General features: G+C 34.2%; 1 protein-coding gene across 1 annotated transcript in view; it reads right to left on the bottom strand.

Moving 5' to 3' along the window:
* Positions 1-501: 501 nt before the first annotated feature.
* LOC111040630 (inhibin beta chain-like) overlaps positions 502-19,624 on the bottom strand; it is a 62,146-nt gene continuing 43,023 nt past the window's right edge. Inside the window, exons 3-4 of the mRNA XM_022324598.1 lie at positions 4,430-4,659; positions 502-1,453 (exon numbers count right to left, since the gene is read on the bottom strand). Coding sequence (XP_022180290.1) covers positions 842-1,453; positions 4,430-4,659 — 842 coding nt within the window. The 3' untranslated portion in view covers positions 502-841. The remainder of the gene's footprint in view (positions 1,454-4,429; positions 4,660-19,624) is intronic.

Genomic DNA, 19,624 nt, shown 5'->3' with positions numbered 1-19,624 from the left:
GTATCAAAATATTTATGATGAAACTCTCAATAAAAAAAGAACATTTAATGTTAAATTGACAACATTATTGAAAATAATATTATACGATTTAAAAAAATAAAATTCTTCAAAGCAAAGTATTGGGGTGTAATCTCCAGGTGTCCACCACCTCTTGGGTGCACCCCGGGCTAATGTAATTAAATGGGACGCACATGGGCCATGCAATATAAAAATCATTTTTTTTTAGGGACGCATACACATCAAATACTTTTTTTTATGTATCTGCTCGAAATATTATCCAAGTATCATTTTGAATAGTGGGGGGTTGGCTAAAATATTGTCGCTGTGCTCGGTGATTAGTGACTTTGGCGGGAAGCGATGGAAAATACGTGTAGAAAAATAATAAAATGATTTTAATAATAATAATAATAATAATAATAATAATAATAATAATAATATAAAATAAGTATGAGAAGAAAAAGACGAAGAAAATATGAAGACGAAGAAGAAGATGAAGAAGAAGAAGAACAAGAAGAAGAACAAGAAAAAGGAGAAGAACAATAGAAAAGAACGTCGAGCGAGGGACATAATATTATAATATAATATATATACGCCATGCACGTTGTCCCGCGTATTCGTCACACATCGGAGTGACAATATGCGACGTAATCGCATTACACTTTTCAAGTATATAATAATAATAATAATAATGATACATGTTCACGGTAAACGCGGTGCGTACGCGATTCAAAAATAAATATGATAATAGTCATAATAATAATATTATATCGTCAATAATAATAATAATAATAATAATTGCGCGCGCGCGCGCGCGTACTCGTCCACTCTCGTCTGGTCGTCATTAGGGACAACCGCACTCGTCGATGACCATTTTGGGCAGGTCTCGCTTGATGATGTTACCGTCGTCGGTGAAGTAGATGAGCGACATTGACGAGAACTTGACGGGTGCGCAGCACGGCTGGAATATGGACGAGTGTTTGGCCTTCCGGTAGTCCTCGATGGCCTGCGTGTAAAAGTTGAGGTACGTGTCCGGTGTCCTGTGCACACCGCCGCAGTCGCCGCGGCAATAGTTTGCGTAGTAGCCGCCGGGCGCGATTATCCACGAGTCCCAGCCGATGTCCTGGAACTTGATGTAGAATCGCTGCTTGCAGCACTGGCCGCGCTGCGCCAGCGAACAGTCCAGCGCCCGGCGGCGCACGCGCCTCGCCACCGTCGGGTCCGTGTACACCATCAGGAACGGGTTTTCCCACTCGTTGGCCTGCCTGGTGTCGTGGAACAGCACCGGCGATACCAGGCCCCCGCACCCGGAACAGTCGATGTGGAACCTCAACCGGTGTTTGCCGCTGGACCCGTACCACTCGCGCACCGTGTTCGTCACGTCCACTGATATCCAGCCCAGGTTGTTCAGCGACAGTGACAGTGACGACGCCAGCGTGGCGTGCTCGTCGAATTCCTGTTCGTGTACAATATACAATATAATACGCAATACAAATATATAAAAAATTATAAGATCGTAACCTATAGACCTTAAGCACTCTGTATTATATAAAAAAAACCAGTATACTGTATAAAAAAATTAAAAAATTAGCCATATTACTAAAAATTAAATAACAGTGTAATTTAATCTTTGACTACGGTGGAAACCATTTGTATAAACAAAAAATATTCGATTTTCGTGAGTCAAAACGAAATTTATGTGTATCGAACCACCCTATAGGATCGCATACAGGTTGAAAAAGGAGCTAAAAACAACTTTCAAGATTCGAAGAATTGACATAACTTTATTGAAATCGGTCAAAAAATCTTTGAGTTTAACCGTCGTTTATTTGGATAAAAACTACTACAGCCATATATTTTATGAAAGGGGTGATAGTATAACAAGTTTTATGCGCATTTAATATTCCACGTATTTTATGTGCAAACGTTTCAAATTATAGATATTAAATTAAAGATGCAAGTCGATGGGGGAGGGGGGGGCGGTTGGAAAGTAAAGTGAACCGAAGGCAAAGCCCCCTAGTATTCTAGTAATATTATTTTATGATGTGGATATTAATATTTTCATAACGTTATGCTGTACTGCATGCTGGCTGCAGTGTAGACCATTGTTTACGCGTACCTACCGCTGCAGTATTCTCATTATATTATATACTGCAGTGCGACTTAAGGGTGGTTTGGAAGGATTAAGAGTCTAAAAAAACAACTAAGCCGCACGTTCTACGCAAACCATTAGCTATGCGTTCAAAATTCGTATGAAATTAACGCCGTCTTCCGCAAATCAGACGTGTAGTCCAACGATTTTGGTTCTGATCTTATTTAGCACTACGGTGCGTCCGATGAGGCAAAATACAAGTTGTTTTTTTTTTCGCCGAACTCGCAGGATTTATGTCAGACACTGCTGAAAACTCCACCAAAACTCAAATCCCCCTACGACTTTGTAAATATGCTTATAACCATTTACCGCGCCACATATGTTTAAATTATGAGCTGTGTACTAATTGACCGTTTGTATCACAGACCACTTATAAAATCTGTCATGTCTTAAAATCGAGTTATCGAAAACAAACGGAATTGTGATTGAGTTTCCGCCGTTACATATCCATATAAGTATATAGTATAACCAGAATTGTGAACTTGGGAGTTGACACAGACAGTAATAACTACACTACAAACATAAATATATTGTGTGGACATATTTGGCCAATACCCTCCCCCTCCTTCCCCAGAATGTGTTCAGACTCGCCCACGAGCGTCAATGAACCCAAGCCCCATTGTTAGGTTCTATATAATATGTGATTATAAATGCCTAGCCTTCTCTTATTGTAACAGATGTATTATTATATTTGTCACATATTACATAACGTGATGAGTGACGACATCATTGCCTTGTCCCCGCCTTCTCGTTTTTCTATCGAATTAAGGCTCTCAAAAATATCTTAAGCTCCAAGTATAATGGCCCCACCACCAACCTCTTGTAAGAGTCGTATGCAATGTGCATAATATGCGTTTACGCAGTGCGACGTGTTGGTACATAATGGGGGTGTTTGGCGGGGATAGTGATTGGGTGCGACTAGCGAGAAAAATGTTTTAGACGAGAATGATGGGAGAAATGCGTCCGTTGAGAAATCACGTAGCAATAAGGGCAAGCGGAAACGTGCGTATACGTATTATATAATATAATACAGTTGGCGTGCGTAGACGTGCGTGGAAGGCTGTCTGGCCCACGGGAGTCTGAGGAGGACTTGTCACGACATGCATCACATTATGGAGATTAGAGTGGAAGAGAAGAAAACCAAGACATGGTTATAAGCTACGGTCTACACCGTTCGGTATACTATTATGTCCCATGTTACGCTCGGATGATAACACACGGGGTTAGGTGATTGATAAAAATAATTCGCATCGATTACCAAACCTCTGGGTACAACATAATACAATTGTACACATTTTTACTTATAATAGTCGTTTTAAACCATATAATATTATAATGTTTGCGGTACTAAACCGTAGCGCTCCAACACTTTAATATTATTATCATAATATGTTATCCGCAATATATCATTCCGAACTCAACGTTACCATATGCACTCTGAACACCCGTGGCAGTATGTAATTGCGTACACATTTTATTGTTTTAGGAAACATTATAGCGTTATTTTAGCGATCGCATTAAATTGTATGTCAAAAGATTTATTAGTAGTTATTATATACACTCTATCAGTTTGTTTGGGGTTAGACTAGGTTTTAGTGACCTATTTGAATCATTTCCAACCGTTGTGAATTATACATGCATTGGACGATGTGATATTCTTTATAATAATAGTACAACTACAATAATCGATTACTACGTACATCCGCACTCGATCATTGCCGAAGTATAATTATTACGATGTTAACATCGAGTTCTGTAAATTATGTGTTTTAAATTACAATAAAATTAATTCTCGAGATGTCATTTAACATAAAATATATAATGATTATATAACTTTGATTTAGAATAATCTACTCTTCTAAACTAAGAATGATTATACTAAAAAATCACGAGATTAAATAGAAATTTTTTTAACAAATTATAGTAGGCACCTATATTAAGTAAACATTTTTTTAAATTATATATATGATTATTAGTGTTAGCTGTAATAGTAAAAACATTTAAGTTTAAAAATTTGAACTTCCTTTTAATTGAAAGAAAACTGAAGTCTTACATAATATTTAATCATATTAAATAATTTAAAAAGAGAATGCAGACAATATATGAATTATAATATGAATTATAATTAATAATATTTTATAAACGTATATAATACAGTTCTTTATCAAATTGTTTTGTAGGAATTAAAATACAAATCTAAGCGGTATGATAATATAATCTACTAAAATACTACGACTACGCTAATTGTAATAAATGTTGTGTATTTTTTGCGAAACATACCTTACCACTTAGGAACGTGGTATTCCGCATTGGGTTCGTGCGGAAGTTTATTTTGAACAGCCACAGAGTTACATTGTGACTGTGATGGGTCCTACGCGCGGCCGGGGGTACGTCCGGCCTGTATTCTAACCTAAACCACAGCTTCGCAGACTTGACTTTCACAGAATCAGTGCTTCCCATATCCTGTGACCACGGGAATTCTAATAACGTTTGTCCGTTTAACGTTGATCCTGGAACAGTACAAAATAAAACTTAACATTTTATATTATACTAAAATAATAATAGTAAAGTAATGTTGGAAAATTATCTTTACGAACAAAATTTCGTCTTTCAAATTTGAAAAACTATATGCAATCCAACAGGCAATACTAAAATATGTATGTTATATTACGAATATTTCGAAATTCTGACTGTATAATATTATCAATCATAGCCTGATATTTAATTTAGCCTTATTGATATTAAGACTCAAACCAAATTAATAAAAACAAGCTTGTGTGCAATCGTCAATACATTATATCGTATAATATCTATTTTGTAATATCGATAACATTTATAACACTAAACACTTTCAAATCACAAGGGTTTGGAAACAACGTGGTTACCTAAGTACGTGGTAAGTTGTACCTAACCCGTAATTTAACAATATGCAACTTTTTAAACATGTAATTCTATATACGATGCTCGAGTCGAATACTTGTGGTTTTTGAAGTGGTGTTTACATTTCATATTTATAAATTATAATACTCTACGAGGTTGTAAAAATTGAACTTTATAAACTTTAAATTAGTAATACAGTCTAGTCTATGCATACCTAAGACAAAAACAACGACTTAGCGACAACATTTTACAAGAAAACGTCATTATTATTATTATTATTATAAGTTGCAACATTATGTTAAGAGGTTGAAGGATGGTGTGTTCGTTAAGGGTTAAAAGATGTTAACCCATCCATTTTCTGTATCCGTCTTACAAACGTACGACATAACAAATTTTCATTTATTAATTTCAATAGTGTGCTGTTAGTTTTGACATTAGAGTGAATTGGCCTATTATACAACTTTTGGGTAAGAACATTATCTATGTTTAGGCTTTGATAATTTTTTAATATTTTCATTTTCAAGCAAGATATGGGTGTGTGAAATATCTAAAATTAACAATGCTCATAAATCGCTTGAAAATTAAAATGTCGATTAAAAACCAACGCTTAAGCACAGATAATTTTCTCATCTAACAGCACACTATTACAACTACTGAAGAAAAATAAATTTACCATGTTGTACGCATGTAAGACGGAGCTAACAAAAATACAATATATTCATGGAAACGTCCTCTTAAAGAAAGTCTATCTATAAGGTTATAACAATTTTTAAACGCGGAATATTAGTACACCACACACTTTGATACCTATATTAATTATTATATAACCTACTATTTGAAGAAAGCGGAAAGTTATATCAATTACGAGTCTGTACGAACTGCTGGCACTGTGCCAAATATTATGACTAGTACAGTAAAAAAAAAGTCGAGCAAGTCCAAAATTAATTTGTTCTCGATTCAGTTAAGACGTACCACTTTATCGAATCATACAAACTATATCTTATGGTTAACTTTTAAGTCACATAATATTATATCATCGAGCACGATTTTCAGAAAAATAATTTTACCACAATGGACGACGTTGTGCGGTATTATTTTAAATTTGTATTCTTCGTTATTGTTTAAATTATATTTTATATTTGTATACACACTGCGCACGACACCAACCGTTCTTTTACCTTGTCTATAGAGCGCAATATTATTATTTATCAGTCTCAAAACTCGGAAGATATAATAATAATTTAGTTTAGGGTTTAAACAAACGTTATCCACGAAACACGATAGAGTTTTAAGCTAAATCATAATATGTATAATGTAATATTGCTTTTCAGTGATTTGAACTCAGTGAGTTGACGTTGCTCGTAAGTATGTCATATAATACAATAATATTACTGTTATCACGATTTCGGAGAAGAATAACACACTCGCGCCATGCTCGTAATTTCCCAAGAATGCAATAAACGAAGTTCCGTTTTACTTAGCTGGAACTATTCCGCATCATCCAAAACTTGATTTTGAAGATGACGTTTGAAATTCAGACTTTGGAGTCATACCACCCTGCTTGCCATCACCGGGAATTCGTGACCTTTTCCAAGAATCGGACGCCGTTTATTGTATTACAATATTCGCTTTTATTCTCGGTGGTTGCTGCAACCCGTGCGGGTTCTCGGAAAGTCGCGATGACAACCCAACGTTGGTTTTCCGGATAACGTGAACGTTTCGCATATCACTAATAAATATCTTCGTCATCTTCGTCGTCGTTTCGTCATCTCCGCCTTCGGTTCAAGTGTGCACTATAATAATAATATTATAATGTCGCGGTACGTTGTACATAGGAAGCGGTTTTAAACGCGTCGCGTCGATAAAATGTTTATTGTGTTGTTAAGACGCTCTCGCCGGTGTGCGATGGTCGTTACTCAAGACTCGCGTGCCATTACAAAGTATTCGGCATGATAATAATAATATGATACGCAATCGAAATTAAATTCTCTCCTGCGGCCTCGTCGGATGGGTGTTTCGAACGACATAATAATAATAATATATAATAAAATACGTATAATACGAGACCATATCATTACTATTATTATACTACTCGACAAACACGTGCGGTGCGTTATATGAGCACTATAATAAAATCGCGGTTGCATACGATTATAATATTTTATATAGGCGCGTTAATATTATATGCGGGCTTCCCGATTTAAATACCGCGTTTTGCAAACCATACGTTACCAGAATTACCGCGCAATGTCGCAATTTTATGTTACACATTTATAACCGTCGCCGAAGTAGTAGATGGGTGGATAACCGAATTCGTAAATATTCACTGGTGGTTATACGAAAATATTGTGTAAATATTAACCGTTATTGTAGCGATCCTTACCTCAGCGATGTGAAAACAGAATGCGTTGATCGGTTGTTATATAACTAATAAATCTTGATCCAGAAAATATAACTAAAATAAAACGTGCGTGAAACACGAAAAAAAATATCAAACAGTTTATGGACACAAAACCTCGAATACTACATCATTTTACGTTAGAACGCAAAATATTCAATATTATAATTTTTTAATTATAGTTTGATCAATACGATCGCGGTTTTCTACTTAAAACCAGAAGTCAAGGTTAAAAACGTCGTAATAAAGTGTTTTACTAAATAACGTAGCAATAGTTGCAAAAGACGATGCGGACTCTATACGTAATTCTAAATGTCCCGTTGTATAAATTGTAATAAATATACAGGATTCTAAACTTAATTAAACTTTAAACTTTTTGTCGTAGGGGTCGGAGAAATGTATTTATTGTGTATTACACGAGATAAAGCCTTTTATAAATATTAAAACTACGTCAAATACGACGCTGCATTTATATTTTTTTATATCGAGAACGAAACACCAATTAAATAATCAACAACAATTTATAAACGCTGCACGGACTTGATGTCACGTCGGAGGCAGATGCGGAGTAATTTATTGTTTTTGACTATTTAGACAATATGGAATAAAATATTGCAATTTTTTTTTTTATTGATTAACATTATGTATTTACCTTGTGGGTGAGGACAGTTAATAACTGTGTGTCTGTGTAATACACCACTTAACGTCGAAATTAATTAAAACCATATAACAATTTCATACGTCTGAAAAGGACCGAATGAGTAAAGAAAAATGACAAAATAAATATTAAACAGATTAAATTATATTGTCTCTGGATACTTGTCTAACGATACTTCTTACGATGTTATTTTCTAGATATACTGTGCTTTTTGCGTATACTATTATATATAGTTTGATTTAGATGATTTCCAGTAGCCCCGACAATCGCGCTGAATGTGTAGGCTTACATGTAAAAGTTTTAAAAGATTCTCATAATAATGTAGCATGGTATGGTCTTGCAATTTCAATTGAATCTTATCGGAGTACCTATATAATATAGTGCATTTTAGAATTTTAAACAGAATAATATACTATAGAAACACTATTTGCCGAGAGACTACGTGTACATAACCACTGGACAAATAGACGTACGCGATAAAGGACATCCGGCGTACCGACGGAAATAGACGCGTAATGCACTAATACGTATTTGCACATATAATAATATATTATGTACGACGCACCACACTCGTCGAGACGACTGGGTAATATTGTCTGTACCGCCAACCGCGTCTGTGCAGGGACGTTTTATTTTCAATAGCAGCCCTTTTTAAACATAACCAGTATTATTTAAGTCCGATATCGTAATTCGACCAAACGAAATAGCGCCGGTCGTCCTGTTTCAGCGGTTTACTTTCAGAAACCGCGTCTTTGTCCACGCGCGTCTAGACATTGTCTCGCTAATGGCTTGGCAATGTTGGTTTTAATGTTCGTCCTATAAAGAGGTCCGGGGCACATTTAAACTAAACTGTATAACACAACACTCGACCTTTATGAATATTCGTCGTAAATACTGCGCCGAGCAATTATTTTGCCGTCTTCGACATGGGGACATTGGGAATATTTTCCGTTACGCCAGATAATATACACATTACACGCATAAAACTGTCGGCGTCTATTTAAATCGAAAGCAAATAATTCAACGAGTCGGAAACCGTTTCTATTTCACGTTTGCGAGAAAAAATACCAACGCCGCGGACGTCGTATATGCAATAATAATAATAATAGTAATAGTAAATATATTAAATGGTCTTAGTATCGCGATGCGAGCATCTCATTATCGCATAATATTAATATGCATAACAAAATAATATTACGCTGAACGTCGTTAAACTGTTATAAAATTGTTTCGCAAACGGGTTACTATAATTATTATGGCTTGACAACAATATAATATTGTGTTATTAAAATAACACGATTTCTGTGATATTAATTATTACAATTTATTTTACTTATTTATTCGTATATCAATATTACAAATAGTGTAAATACTTAATATTATTAATACTAATTACTGTAGAACGGCCACGACACACGTCGAATCATTTAAAACATAATATGTACCTATACATACTATATATTCTAAAATATCATACTCGAGTGACGTGGACAATTTATTTTTCGTATGACAGGCACTGTAGGCTCTGGGTCAATACAATATAGTTGATTGACCTAATTGCCAAATCGAAAGACGAGAAGTTTCTCTATTATTCAGTTTTATTTATACGTGTTTTATTTATTTCGACAGATATGTGTTAAAAATATCAATATTGCAGTGTCTGTATTGTATTTTTTTGATGTTTTACATAATTGGATAATATAGATAAGTTGACACGTTACAGCCCACAAAAATGTTCTATGAAATAAATGGTTGATACGTTGATGCTATGTATTTATATACGACGGATGACCGTTCTCTTAAAACACAACGTCGCGGTGCATTTTTTTACGGTGACATTACAACCTGCATGGCCACCCTGTATAGATGCCCATAAATTGTTGGGGAGTTTCTACGATTTTCATCATCTGCTATCAACGGATATCATGAATAGCGCATCCATTATGTATGATGATATATTTTGTAATTTTAATTCAAATAAATTTATTTTTGTTTTTTTTAACTTAATTAATTCTATCGACATACTTAATGATTTTACAATATTAAAACAATACTAAAATAAATGTTAATATTTTGTATACTTCACTCCATCTAGTTTTTGGATTTGATATATTTTTTATAACTAAGCAATCACGGCAGGGTGGATCAACTATGAATTAAATAATATAATTACACGCCATATGGCCAGTATAATAATATGGAAATTCTGTATATTATCGGTGGTATGTACATTTTTAAACGAGTAGTTTGACATTTTAATGTAATAAAATCAAAAATCGTTTACAATGCGTGGCTAATAAATAAATAGATTTACTTATACTGTGATCTTTAAAGCAAAAACCAATAACACGAATATACATACACATATACGTAACAACTTAATTTGAAATAAAAAAAAACCATATGGGTACTTACCATTTAAGGTATAAGAAAAAAACTTATAACGACTACTACTGATGGTCAATGCACGGAGTAGATGGATTTATTCTGTCAATAATGACAAATTGACAACAATAATTACTATACGATACGAAATTTGAAATCTAACTGGTTGATTACTAGGATGTCCGACGGTCGATACTAGCAAATATCGATGCTAAAAAAAATAATTTACTGTTTCATACGTTGGTTACACGGCGCTACGAGTATGCAAACGCGCATCGCTTTCGCGTAGAAGCCCCAAACACCGTATAATCACAATAATAAGAGTAATAATAATAATAATAATAATAATGAATAATAATGCCCGTCGTCCCGGAGTCGGTGGCGTAACTATTAATACAACCCCCTCATATTCTGCACTTATATATATATTACGCAGAATAATAATATTATGAACCTATTGTACCCACGTCCTACAGCTTAAACTGCGTGGGATATCGAAAATAAATATAACATTATTGAAAATCCAAAATTAACCCTAACAACAAATTCTAATAACTTTATAAATGTGTCTGGTCTTATATAGATACAAGTATACAACCGTATAGAGTAAAACTGGAACATACAATAAACGAACTATTGAAGCATTTCAAAGCATTGGTATGGGGCTTACATAAAGACCTAAAAATGCAAACAACCAACGAACTTTCTCAACTACTTTGTCATATATTTATGTCATATGCATATAGGTTTAAACGATAATCCATTCATGAGATTTCTAAGAAAACTGGGACCACCTATATATACATTTAAATTAACTACATAAAGAATTAGCAAATACATTATTTAGCGTCCATTTTTCTTTTTGTAATATTGTGCAGTAAAAACTTTTAATACAAAAAATATCAATAACGCAAACCGTGTGAAACCTATAATTATAGTAATGCAAAATATATGTAACATCGTATTGCTTATTACACTGCAGTACCTACCTATACATAACATGCAACCGTCGTCGTAAAGTTGCAGGTTAATGGGGTGGGACCCGACGCGATGGCCACGGCCTGCACACGAACGGCGGCGTTGCGATGTGTTTTCCGAGAACAGCAGTCAAAAAGGATATACATAATAAAAACAGCTTTACGGCCACGTCGGCATGATATTATTATGCCGATATAGTATTCACACGCCCCCCCCCCCACACCCCCGGAAAAAAATAAAAAATATAACTGGCCGCCAGCAGAGTTTGAGAGCGCGCGTTTGAGCCGATCTCCGCCGTATAATAATAATAATGTGATATTAGTTCTAAATTTAATGTCAGTAGCTATGTATTATGATAAAACGTATTAAATGGTCACATGATATTATATTATACGATCGTGTGCGCGTGGCGTAGGTATACAGTGTGTTTCATTTTAGGCGACACGAAATATTTCAGTCCCGCAGTGACATCGGATTGAAATGGAGTTTTCGTGTGAACATATTATAATATACAACACTGAAATACTGCGCTTCTTTGATGTCTTGAAGACATTTTTTTCGTATTTTCATTGTGCGCACAAGCAATAAGCAACAACTACAACTTGCAATTTTTCAAATGGATCAGATTTTGATGGATGGACCAATTTTTTTAAGTCATCTTGATGTTTAGACTACGATGTAAAAACCATAATTGTCTGAATTACAACGAGTTAGAGACGGATTAAAAATATCATAAATCACAACGAAATTTGAAAAATCATAAGATTGTTGTCTAAAAATTCGAAAATGTATTCAATTAAATTAAAACATCAACTCGATGCAATTCAGAAAATTTCGGCTTTAGAGGTATGGATAAAAATCTAAACGACTTTAAAAAAAAATTGAAAGTGATTGCTTGTGACTATTCGGGAAAAAGCGGAGAGCTCCACCACGTGTAGTACGGACTTGTCAATAAAGCGTTACTCGAATAATAACATTTTTTTCTTCGTCAAGAATATTATAATCTCTTGCCAATTGAATACCTATATAGAAAAAAACGTCTATAATCCCATAAAACTTCTGAAAACATATTTTAATTTTTTATAAAATTTCTTAAAATCGACTATCTTACAATTCTTAATATTCAAAATTAAAAAATGTAATTTTTACGGGTTGAAGAGTTCATTGAAAGAAAAAAGTGGAATTGTGATTTTCAGATTAAATCCATTTCAAATTCAGTTATGATCTCGGAAGATATATCCGACCACTAGGATTATAGTCGGTACACACTGCCGCGACAGTAAATGGAAACATACTGTATGATATTATACATACATCGTGACGGTTTCTCGTGCTCGCGGTTATTGCGTTGCGTTTCCCGGGTTATTGCACCCTCCCCCTACCCCAACACCGCCGACCAGTCTGCGCCATCGACGCTGACGGCTGTTTACCGACCGGCGGCGGCGGCGACGGCGACGACTTCTCGGAAACGCACTTTGGCCGAAAACGCTCGCGCCGCTGCACCCTTTATATTATATTATTATTATTATACGAACATAATACAATATACGTACACGATAATAAAAACGATATAATATATATACTCGGCCTATATACACACATCATCGGTGCAGTAAACCCATGTCCCTGCGAGCGTTACGGTCCTTGTAATACCCCATACACGGTTAGGGGTAGTGTACGGCTGTTGTTGTAATGTTGTGTAACTCACGACGTATAGCAATATATTATTTTATGCGATCCGAGCCGGGCAATAAAAACGGAGATTTTAACGGGAACTCGCACACCCGCGACGCGACATAAACATTATAATAATATATTTTGCACGTTTCGGAACAGAAGTCATTTTTTTTTCTTTTGACGCTGTACGGATCGCGCGTACCGACTTGAATGTATAATCATTATTAATTATTGTGCATGTTCGTGCATTATTTGTCATATTATGTTTTAAAGTTATTGTTCTATAATAATATCATTTAATATTATCAGTTGTGAGGATACCAACACCTTGATTTCATAGTCTCCGAATCTCTGATCGGCGATCGCACTTAAATACAATCCCATAATATAATTATATAATATTGTTAAGACATTATCCAAAGGTCCTTGGCTGAAATAGTGTTATGCGGCTAATGTATTGCAACATAAGCCAACATTTATTAAAATTTGGGGTGGCCAATGTCGCAGCACATGGCCAGGCGGGCAATGTCGACATTGTATCCAAACGAGCATTATATACCCGCGACATACAATAATAATTATAATTTAAAAAAAAAATAAGTATTATCTATGGATTTGGCGTTCGGCGGTTCGATACATAATGATATATATATATATATATATATTATAATATGTAATATAATATGCGACGGTCCGTGCCGCGGCGACCGGACGGACCGGCACCGACGCAATGGGGTCTTGTGCGGCGATAATAAAATACGTTCGGCGGCGGCGGCGCTCGACGGCTCGGTAACGATGTCCTCACGCCGGCAATAAAAAAAAAAAAAAAAAAAAAAAGATAATACCGAACAGAGACAAAAAAAAAACCCCCACGCGGGACGTTATATTATTATTATTATATCGTGTGTGTGTGTGTGTGCATACACACATAATATATATACATATTATATAACGAGCGCGCGACCGTTCCGAGCAAAGGCGGTGGCGGACGGCTAGCGTGCGGTACACGTATTGTGACTTACGCTCATAATAATATATGTGCACGTTAGTCATATAATATCGGCGGCGGCGGTCGTGGACGTTATATGCGCGTTTTATTACGGACACGCCGTATGACGCCACCCCCTCGCCGATCCCATCGCGCTACCTCTTCCTCCGGGGGACCGTACATTATATAATAATATTATGATGTATATATATATGCATATATATATATTGTACGCGTTACATACACATAGTATATACACGTACATGTCATATATTACATACGTGGCCTTTGACGTCGAGCTTTTTAATTGGTACTGTATTGGCCCCGGCCGAGACTGTATAGTGTATGCGTATAACGCACCGTACCAGTACGATGCAACTGCCAAAAAAAATAATAAAAAATTGTCCTAAAATAAAGTGAAATATTCATATGTCACTACGAAAATCACGACAGTATATTATATCGTATCCGCATACATTATGACATTATACAATATTATGACCGGGTCATATCAATATTACGAATGCCCTCATACGGGTATTATAATATGCACATGCCGATTTACCATGTTTGAGTGCCCCCATTTTTTACCTATTAAAAAATGATATTTTCAAAGCTCTTACGGATTATACACATTTTTAAAAATTGTTGATGTGCTCGACTCAAAATTCTAACAGTTTTAAGTCATTAAAATGTTTATACTTTATAATACTGAGGAAAAAACCTAGAGATACACCTCAAATTTCTAGAACTAAATAATTTGCAGTAGAAGTATCCGTTTGAAAAACAAAAGTTATAGGTTATGGGAATTGTCGAACTGCATTCCTCACCTTAAACCGAAATTTTCAAATTGCAAATCAGATTTAAAGAATGTAATGTTCAAATTGTATTCTAGTCAAAAAACGGCGAATGTCCGAATTGCACTCGATCAGATCATTCCATAGAACATACATAATTGTAGCTTACAATTGCATGCGCGTGTCCATATCAATTTAACGAGTGCCATTAGAAAATTACATTTTTCTAATCCCAGTTTAACCTTATCCTGGGTTAAACGGTTGGTAGGTACTTACCAACATCAGCAACATATTAACTATTATGCGGTTTTCATCCGAAATTATTCCGTATAGTTAAGTTTAGATTATTCTTATCGTATTACTACAGACCACCGTTTTTCCCACCGACACGATAGTGTTGGGAAGGTACGCGCTCTGCGGGACCTTCGGTTCGTTATCTTTGTGCAAAGACTTAAATTAAACGAATTGCCATTTTATTCGATAGCTGCTGCTATATTCAGCCGCACCAGTGTGACAATATAATATATATTTTACTATGTATAAACCGTGGCTGAAGAACAAATAACTCGAGCGAGCTGTTGACTTGTGAACTATTATGATAATGGACTGCACATCTCCGCCCTACTAATAATAAATTATCAGTATTAAAGTGAAACCATGATAAATCATATAAAAATAAGTGATCTATTTTTGTTTGTACTTTTCTCAGGAAAATTTTAACCGTTGCGTTCTTTTCGCCGTTTAAACGATAGATTAATTTATTGTGAGCAATTTCAACAATTTTTCTGATTTATCTTCAACCCACCGACATGTTTGATGCATTTTATTTCTAAACTTAAATCTTTAGCTGATGATTTACGTTTAAACAGTTAAACGAATCTTGCTCTTATTAATCATTGATCCAACCTCAATATCAAAATACGTGTATGTTTCACCGTCAGCTTAACATGCCCTTGTTTAAAATAAAATTTATTTTTACAAGAATAGAATATATAAATGAATGCTCCTGAAAAACAAGCTTACGTATTATTTAATAATATTCTTAATATTCTTATATTGTAGAAAATTGAATATTTTGTTTCCGTGTTTATTAATTTCTTATTATAAACAAATATATAAATAATTTTGATTTAAATTCCGTGAATAAATTCAATATTTGTTATTACTTATTATCACTATATATGAATTGAAGGTTTCTACATTCGTTTATTAATATTCATATGCAAATAATGAATAGTTTTGCTTATTAATATTCTCATATTATCTGAATAATTAAATTTCAAAAGTATGTAATTTATTAACGGCGTATTGTTTCATGCATTAATAAATCATAGTTTTATGTCAAAGTGAAAATAGTATTAATATTTTTACGAACGGAAAAACGTAATTTATAGTATAATAAATATATTATGTTATATCGCTGTTGTAAATGTTATCCATGTACAGCCATCTAATGTTTTTTTGAAAATCAGTGCAAGTCTTGAACTTTCACTAATGTGTTATATTTAAGCTTTTCAAGACACAGTACACAAACCAAGTGTTTAAACCCTTTTCATGTAAATGGAGATTAAACAACATATTTCAAGGACGAAAACTTTTTTAATTCACATCGTAGATTATATTTAAATTGCGTTCAAAGTTTATTTTTTAATTTAGTCCAAAAGTGCTTAGAGCCACGATTATTAATGCATGGCTGTGTATGATTTTACTAGACCATTATCGACGTGTAAACAGCCCGTGTGTGTTATACATATATGTAATATATATCGTGTATATACCACGCAGGAACCTATACATAAAAATATAATATATAAAAGAGTGTACACTGTATACATATTATATACAATTTATATATACTATCATGAAAAGCCCGAGGTGAAAACGATAAATCAAAATAGTAAATGGGTTTGGTTTGGTTTTTATTTTTTTTAATTAAAGTATGGCGTTTAAAAGAAGGGTATCCGCGTGTATAATAATATAATACGCACGTGGCACGTGAATACCACGCTAATAACAGTATTCGTGGAAGACGCAAGGATCGTTAGAAAATTTACAGACGCGGCGGCGAGTCGCGAACAAATCCTTCCGGTATCCGTTTGAGCGAAATCTTCGGGCTTCCCGTTTTCGAAGCGCAGAGGAGCATTATAATAATATGATCTTGGGGGGGAAATCGAAAGTTTTGCTATTATTATGATTATTATCATTTTTTTTTTTTTTTGGTTTTTTTTGTCCAACGAATTTCTCATAAATATTAAAACCATTTTTGTTTCGCCGACCAAGAGTTGACCCACTTCTTTGGGGACGGTGTTTATTTATTATCAGCTGTGGTTCACGTATATTATTATTATTATTATTATTATTATTATGTGAGCCAGATATTTTGGTCCCCGGCAGACGCGCCGAGCCGGACTAACGTTCGATAACCCCTATATATCATATGTATATATATAATTTACTACAGACCGTCAGCGGCGGGGTAGGGGTCACCCATATATAGTATTATATTATGTGCGCCCCTCTCCCGGACGCCGCGATCCACACAACACATAACGGTCCTCACTATGAGCATCTCCCTCGTCACCCCTCCCTCAAGCATATTATTATTATTATCGTCATCTTCACAGTCATTCTCTGGTTTTATAAATACACGTACACACACTGCGGTCGCCAACGACGTATGTAATAAGCAACGTTTATGCGACCCGGGGGCAGTTTACGTGTCTCGTTGTAAAAATCTGAGGCGGCGGCGTCGTCGTCGGAGGCGGCGACGACGACGACGCCGGGCAATCGATGTGAGAATCGTAGTGGCTGGGAAAAATGACATTGAAAGCTGCTTTCCGAAAAAGTTTATAAGGTCCTCCTCTGTGCACGCCGAGACCGCCGCCGTTATCTGACGTTGTACATCAAATAAAAGTTTCCTTTTATTTTTCGGTTATTTTATTTGGTATTTTTTTTTTTTTTTACAAACTCGAAAAGGATAACTTTTATTTTATAAGTTCCGCTGATACGTTACACAGTCGTCATGGTTACAGTCAGTGAATAGCGATGAAAAAAGCAAAAAAACTGAAACTTAATATTCGGAAAACAAAACTATATATCTGTGTACGTATATAATAATATATAGTACACGTACGCACGTACACCCATCTAGCACGAAGAATTTTCTCGACAATCGGTGACGGGATTATATTATAATGTGCTATACCAGCATATCGATCGAACCAGACGATTCCAATATTTTAACTATATATTATGTAAAGTGGTTGTTTTTATAGATCATTCATCAATAAATTACATTTAATTATTTAAATAATTAAATCTATAAAAAAATCAAACGTATTACAATTAATTTACACCGTGAAATCTAAGCTTGTGCTGGGTTAGGGCAAAGCATGTATGTTATGTTACGTTATTATTATTGTTTTTTTTTTTGTAGGGGTTAATGAACCTACAGTTTTTGTAAATAAGCATTAAGCTTAAATGCGGTTTATAAGTAATTTTAGTTTGGTCTCTAGAGAAGAAAATCTACTCATTGACGATGCTCCTGGTAAATATATTTCGATGAATTTAGTTTTTAACGCACCTTATAAAATAATTATTTTCGTTGTTGACTGCGTATAAATGTCGGAATGTGTGGTGCACGGTCTTGCTGCTGCCATCCGGACGGAGTACATTTCGTGAGAATAGGAACTTATAGATATAATAGGCATCGTTTTTGAATTTATCCACTCGAGCGGGTAGTGGGGTGTTTCCGGGGTTTAAAAGCTTACGATAAAATCGATTTATGTTTACAAAAGTTGTATATTGTAGAGTTTATTAATTTTCTATTTCAGTATTGAATCTCATCTTAACAGATTTATGGCAAAATACCAATATAACGCATTTTTTCTGATCAAATTAAAATAAAATGTCAAATATCCAGACTTTAAGTATCAAAAGTTTAATAGTTCTGAATTTTTATAAAATATGTAAAATCATTAGGAGTTATTATTTATTTCAATTGACTTTAGATTTTAAGTGGAGCGAAGAGTATGTATTGGATTTAGTATTTTACAAAGAAGTGTGATTTTTTATACGTTTTAGAGCAGAATAATTACTCCAGCACTTCATTTAAATTTAAAAAACCTTAACTAAAACTATTTCTATTTAAAGAAAAACTAACACATAACAGTAGGAAAATGGGAACATCAACGCAACACCTGCAATTTTGTCAAAATCAATCGATTTTGATTTTTTGTTACAATTCGGAATAGCATAAATGCAAACACTTAACATTTTTTAATTGTAATATTTACCTATGTGACCATTTTCTAGACGTTATAAAATGTTTGCTCTTTTAAAGTTATTCATATATAGATATTAAACAATATTTGAAATATCCAATTATTTTAATTTATTTTTGACCTATGTTGATATTTGATAGAATATTATAATATAATGTTTGAAATATTTATTCAGTTTTTCCTCATAATAGTTGTTCGAATAAAAATTTAAAAACATCAAAAATAAATTGTTTTAAAAAAGTCCAATTTGAACGAAATTGGACTTAAAACTTACAATAATTATTCTTCAAACGGTTTTTGGTATTTTGTTGTTATTCATTCATACAAAACAAAATGTTTCTTTGAAATTTAAGACATTTTGTTGTTCCTTTATTTATTGATATTTTCTATTCGCAACGAAATAATATACAAATTTAGACTAATTTTAAGCT

The sequence above is a fragment of the Myzus persicae genome, unplaced genomic scaffold (assembly GCF_001856785.1).
Source record: "Myzus persicae strain clone G006 unplaced genomic scaffold, MPER_G0061.0, whole genome shotgun sequence".
Taxonomy (NCBI): Eukaryota; Metazoa; Arthropoda; class Insecta; order Hemiptera; family Aphididae; genus Myzus; species Myzus persicae.
The sequence above is the reverse complement of the archived record's forward strand: the minus strand, read 5'-3'. Positions and strand labels throughout refer to the sequence as shown.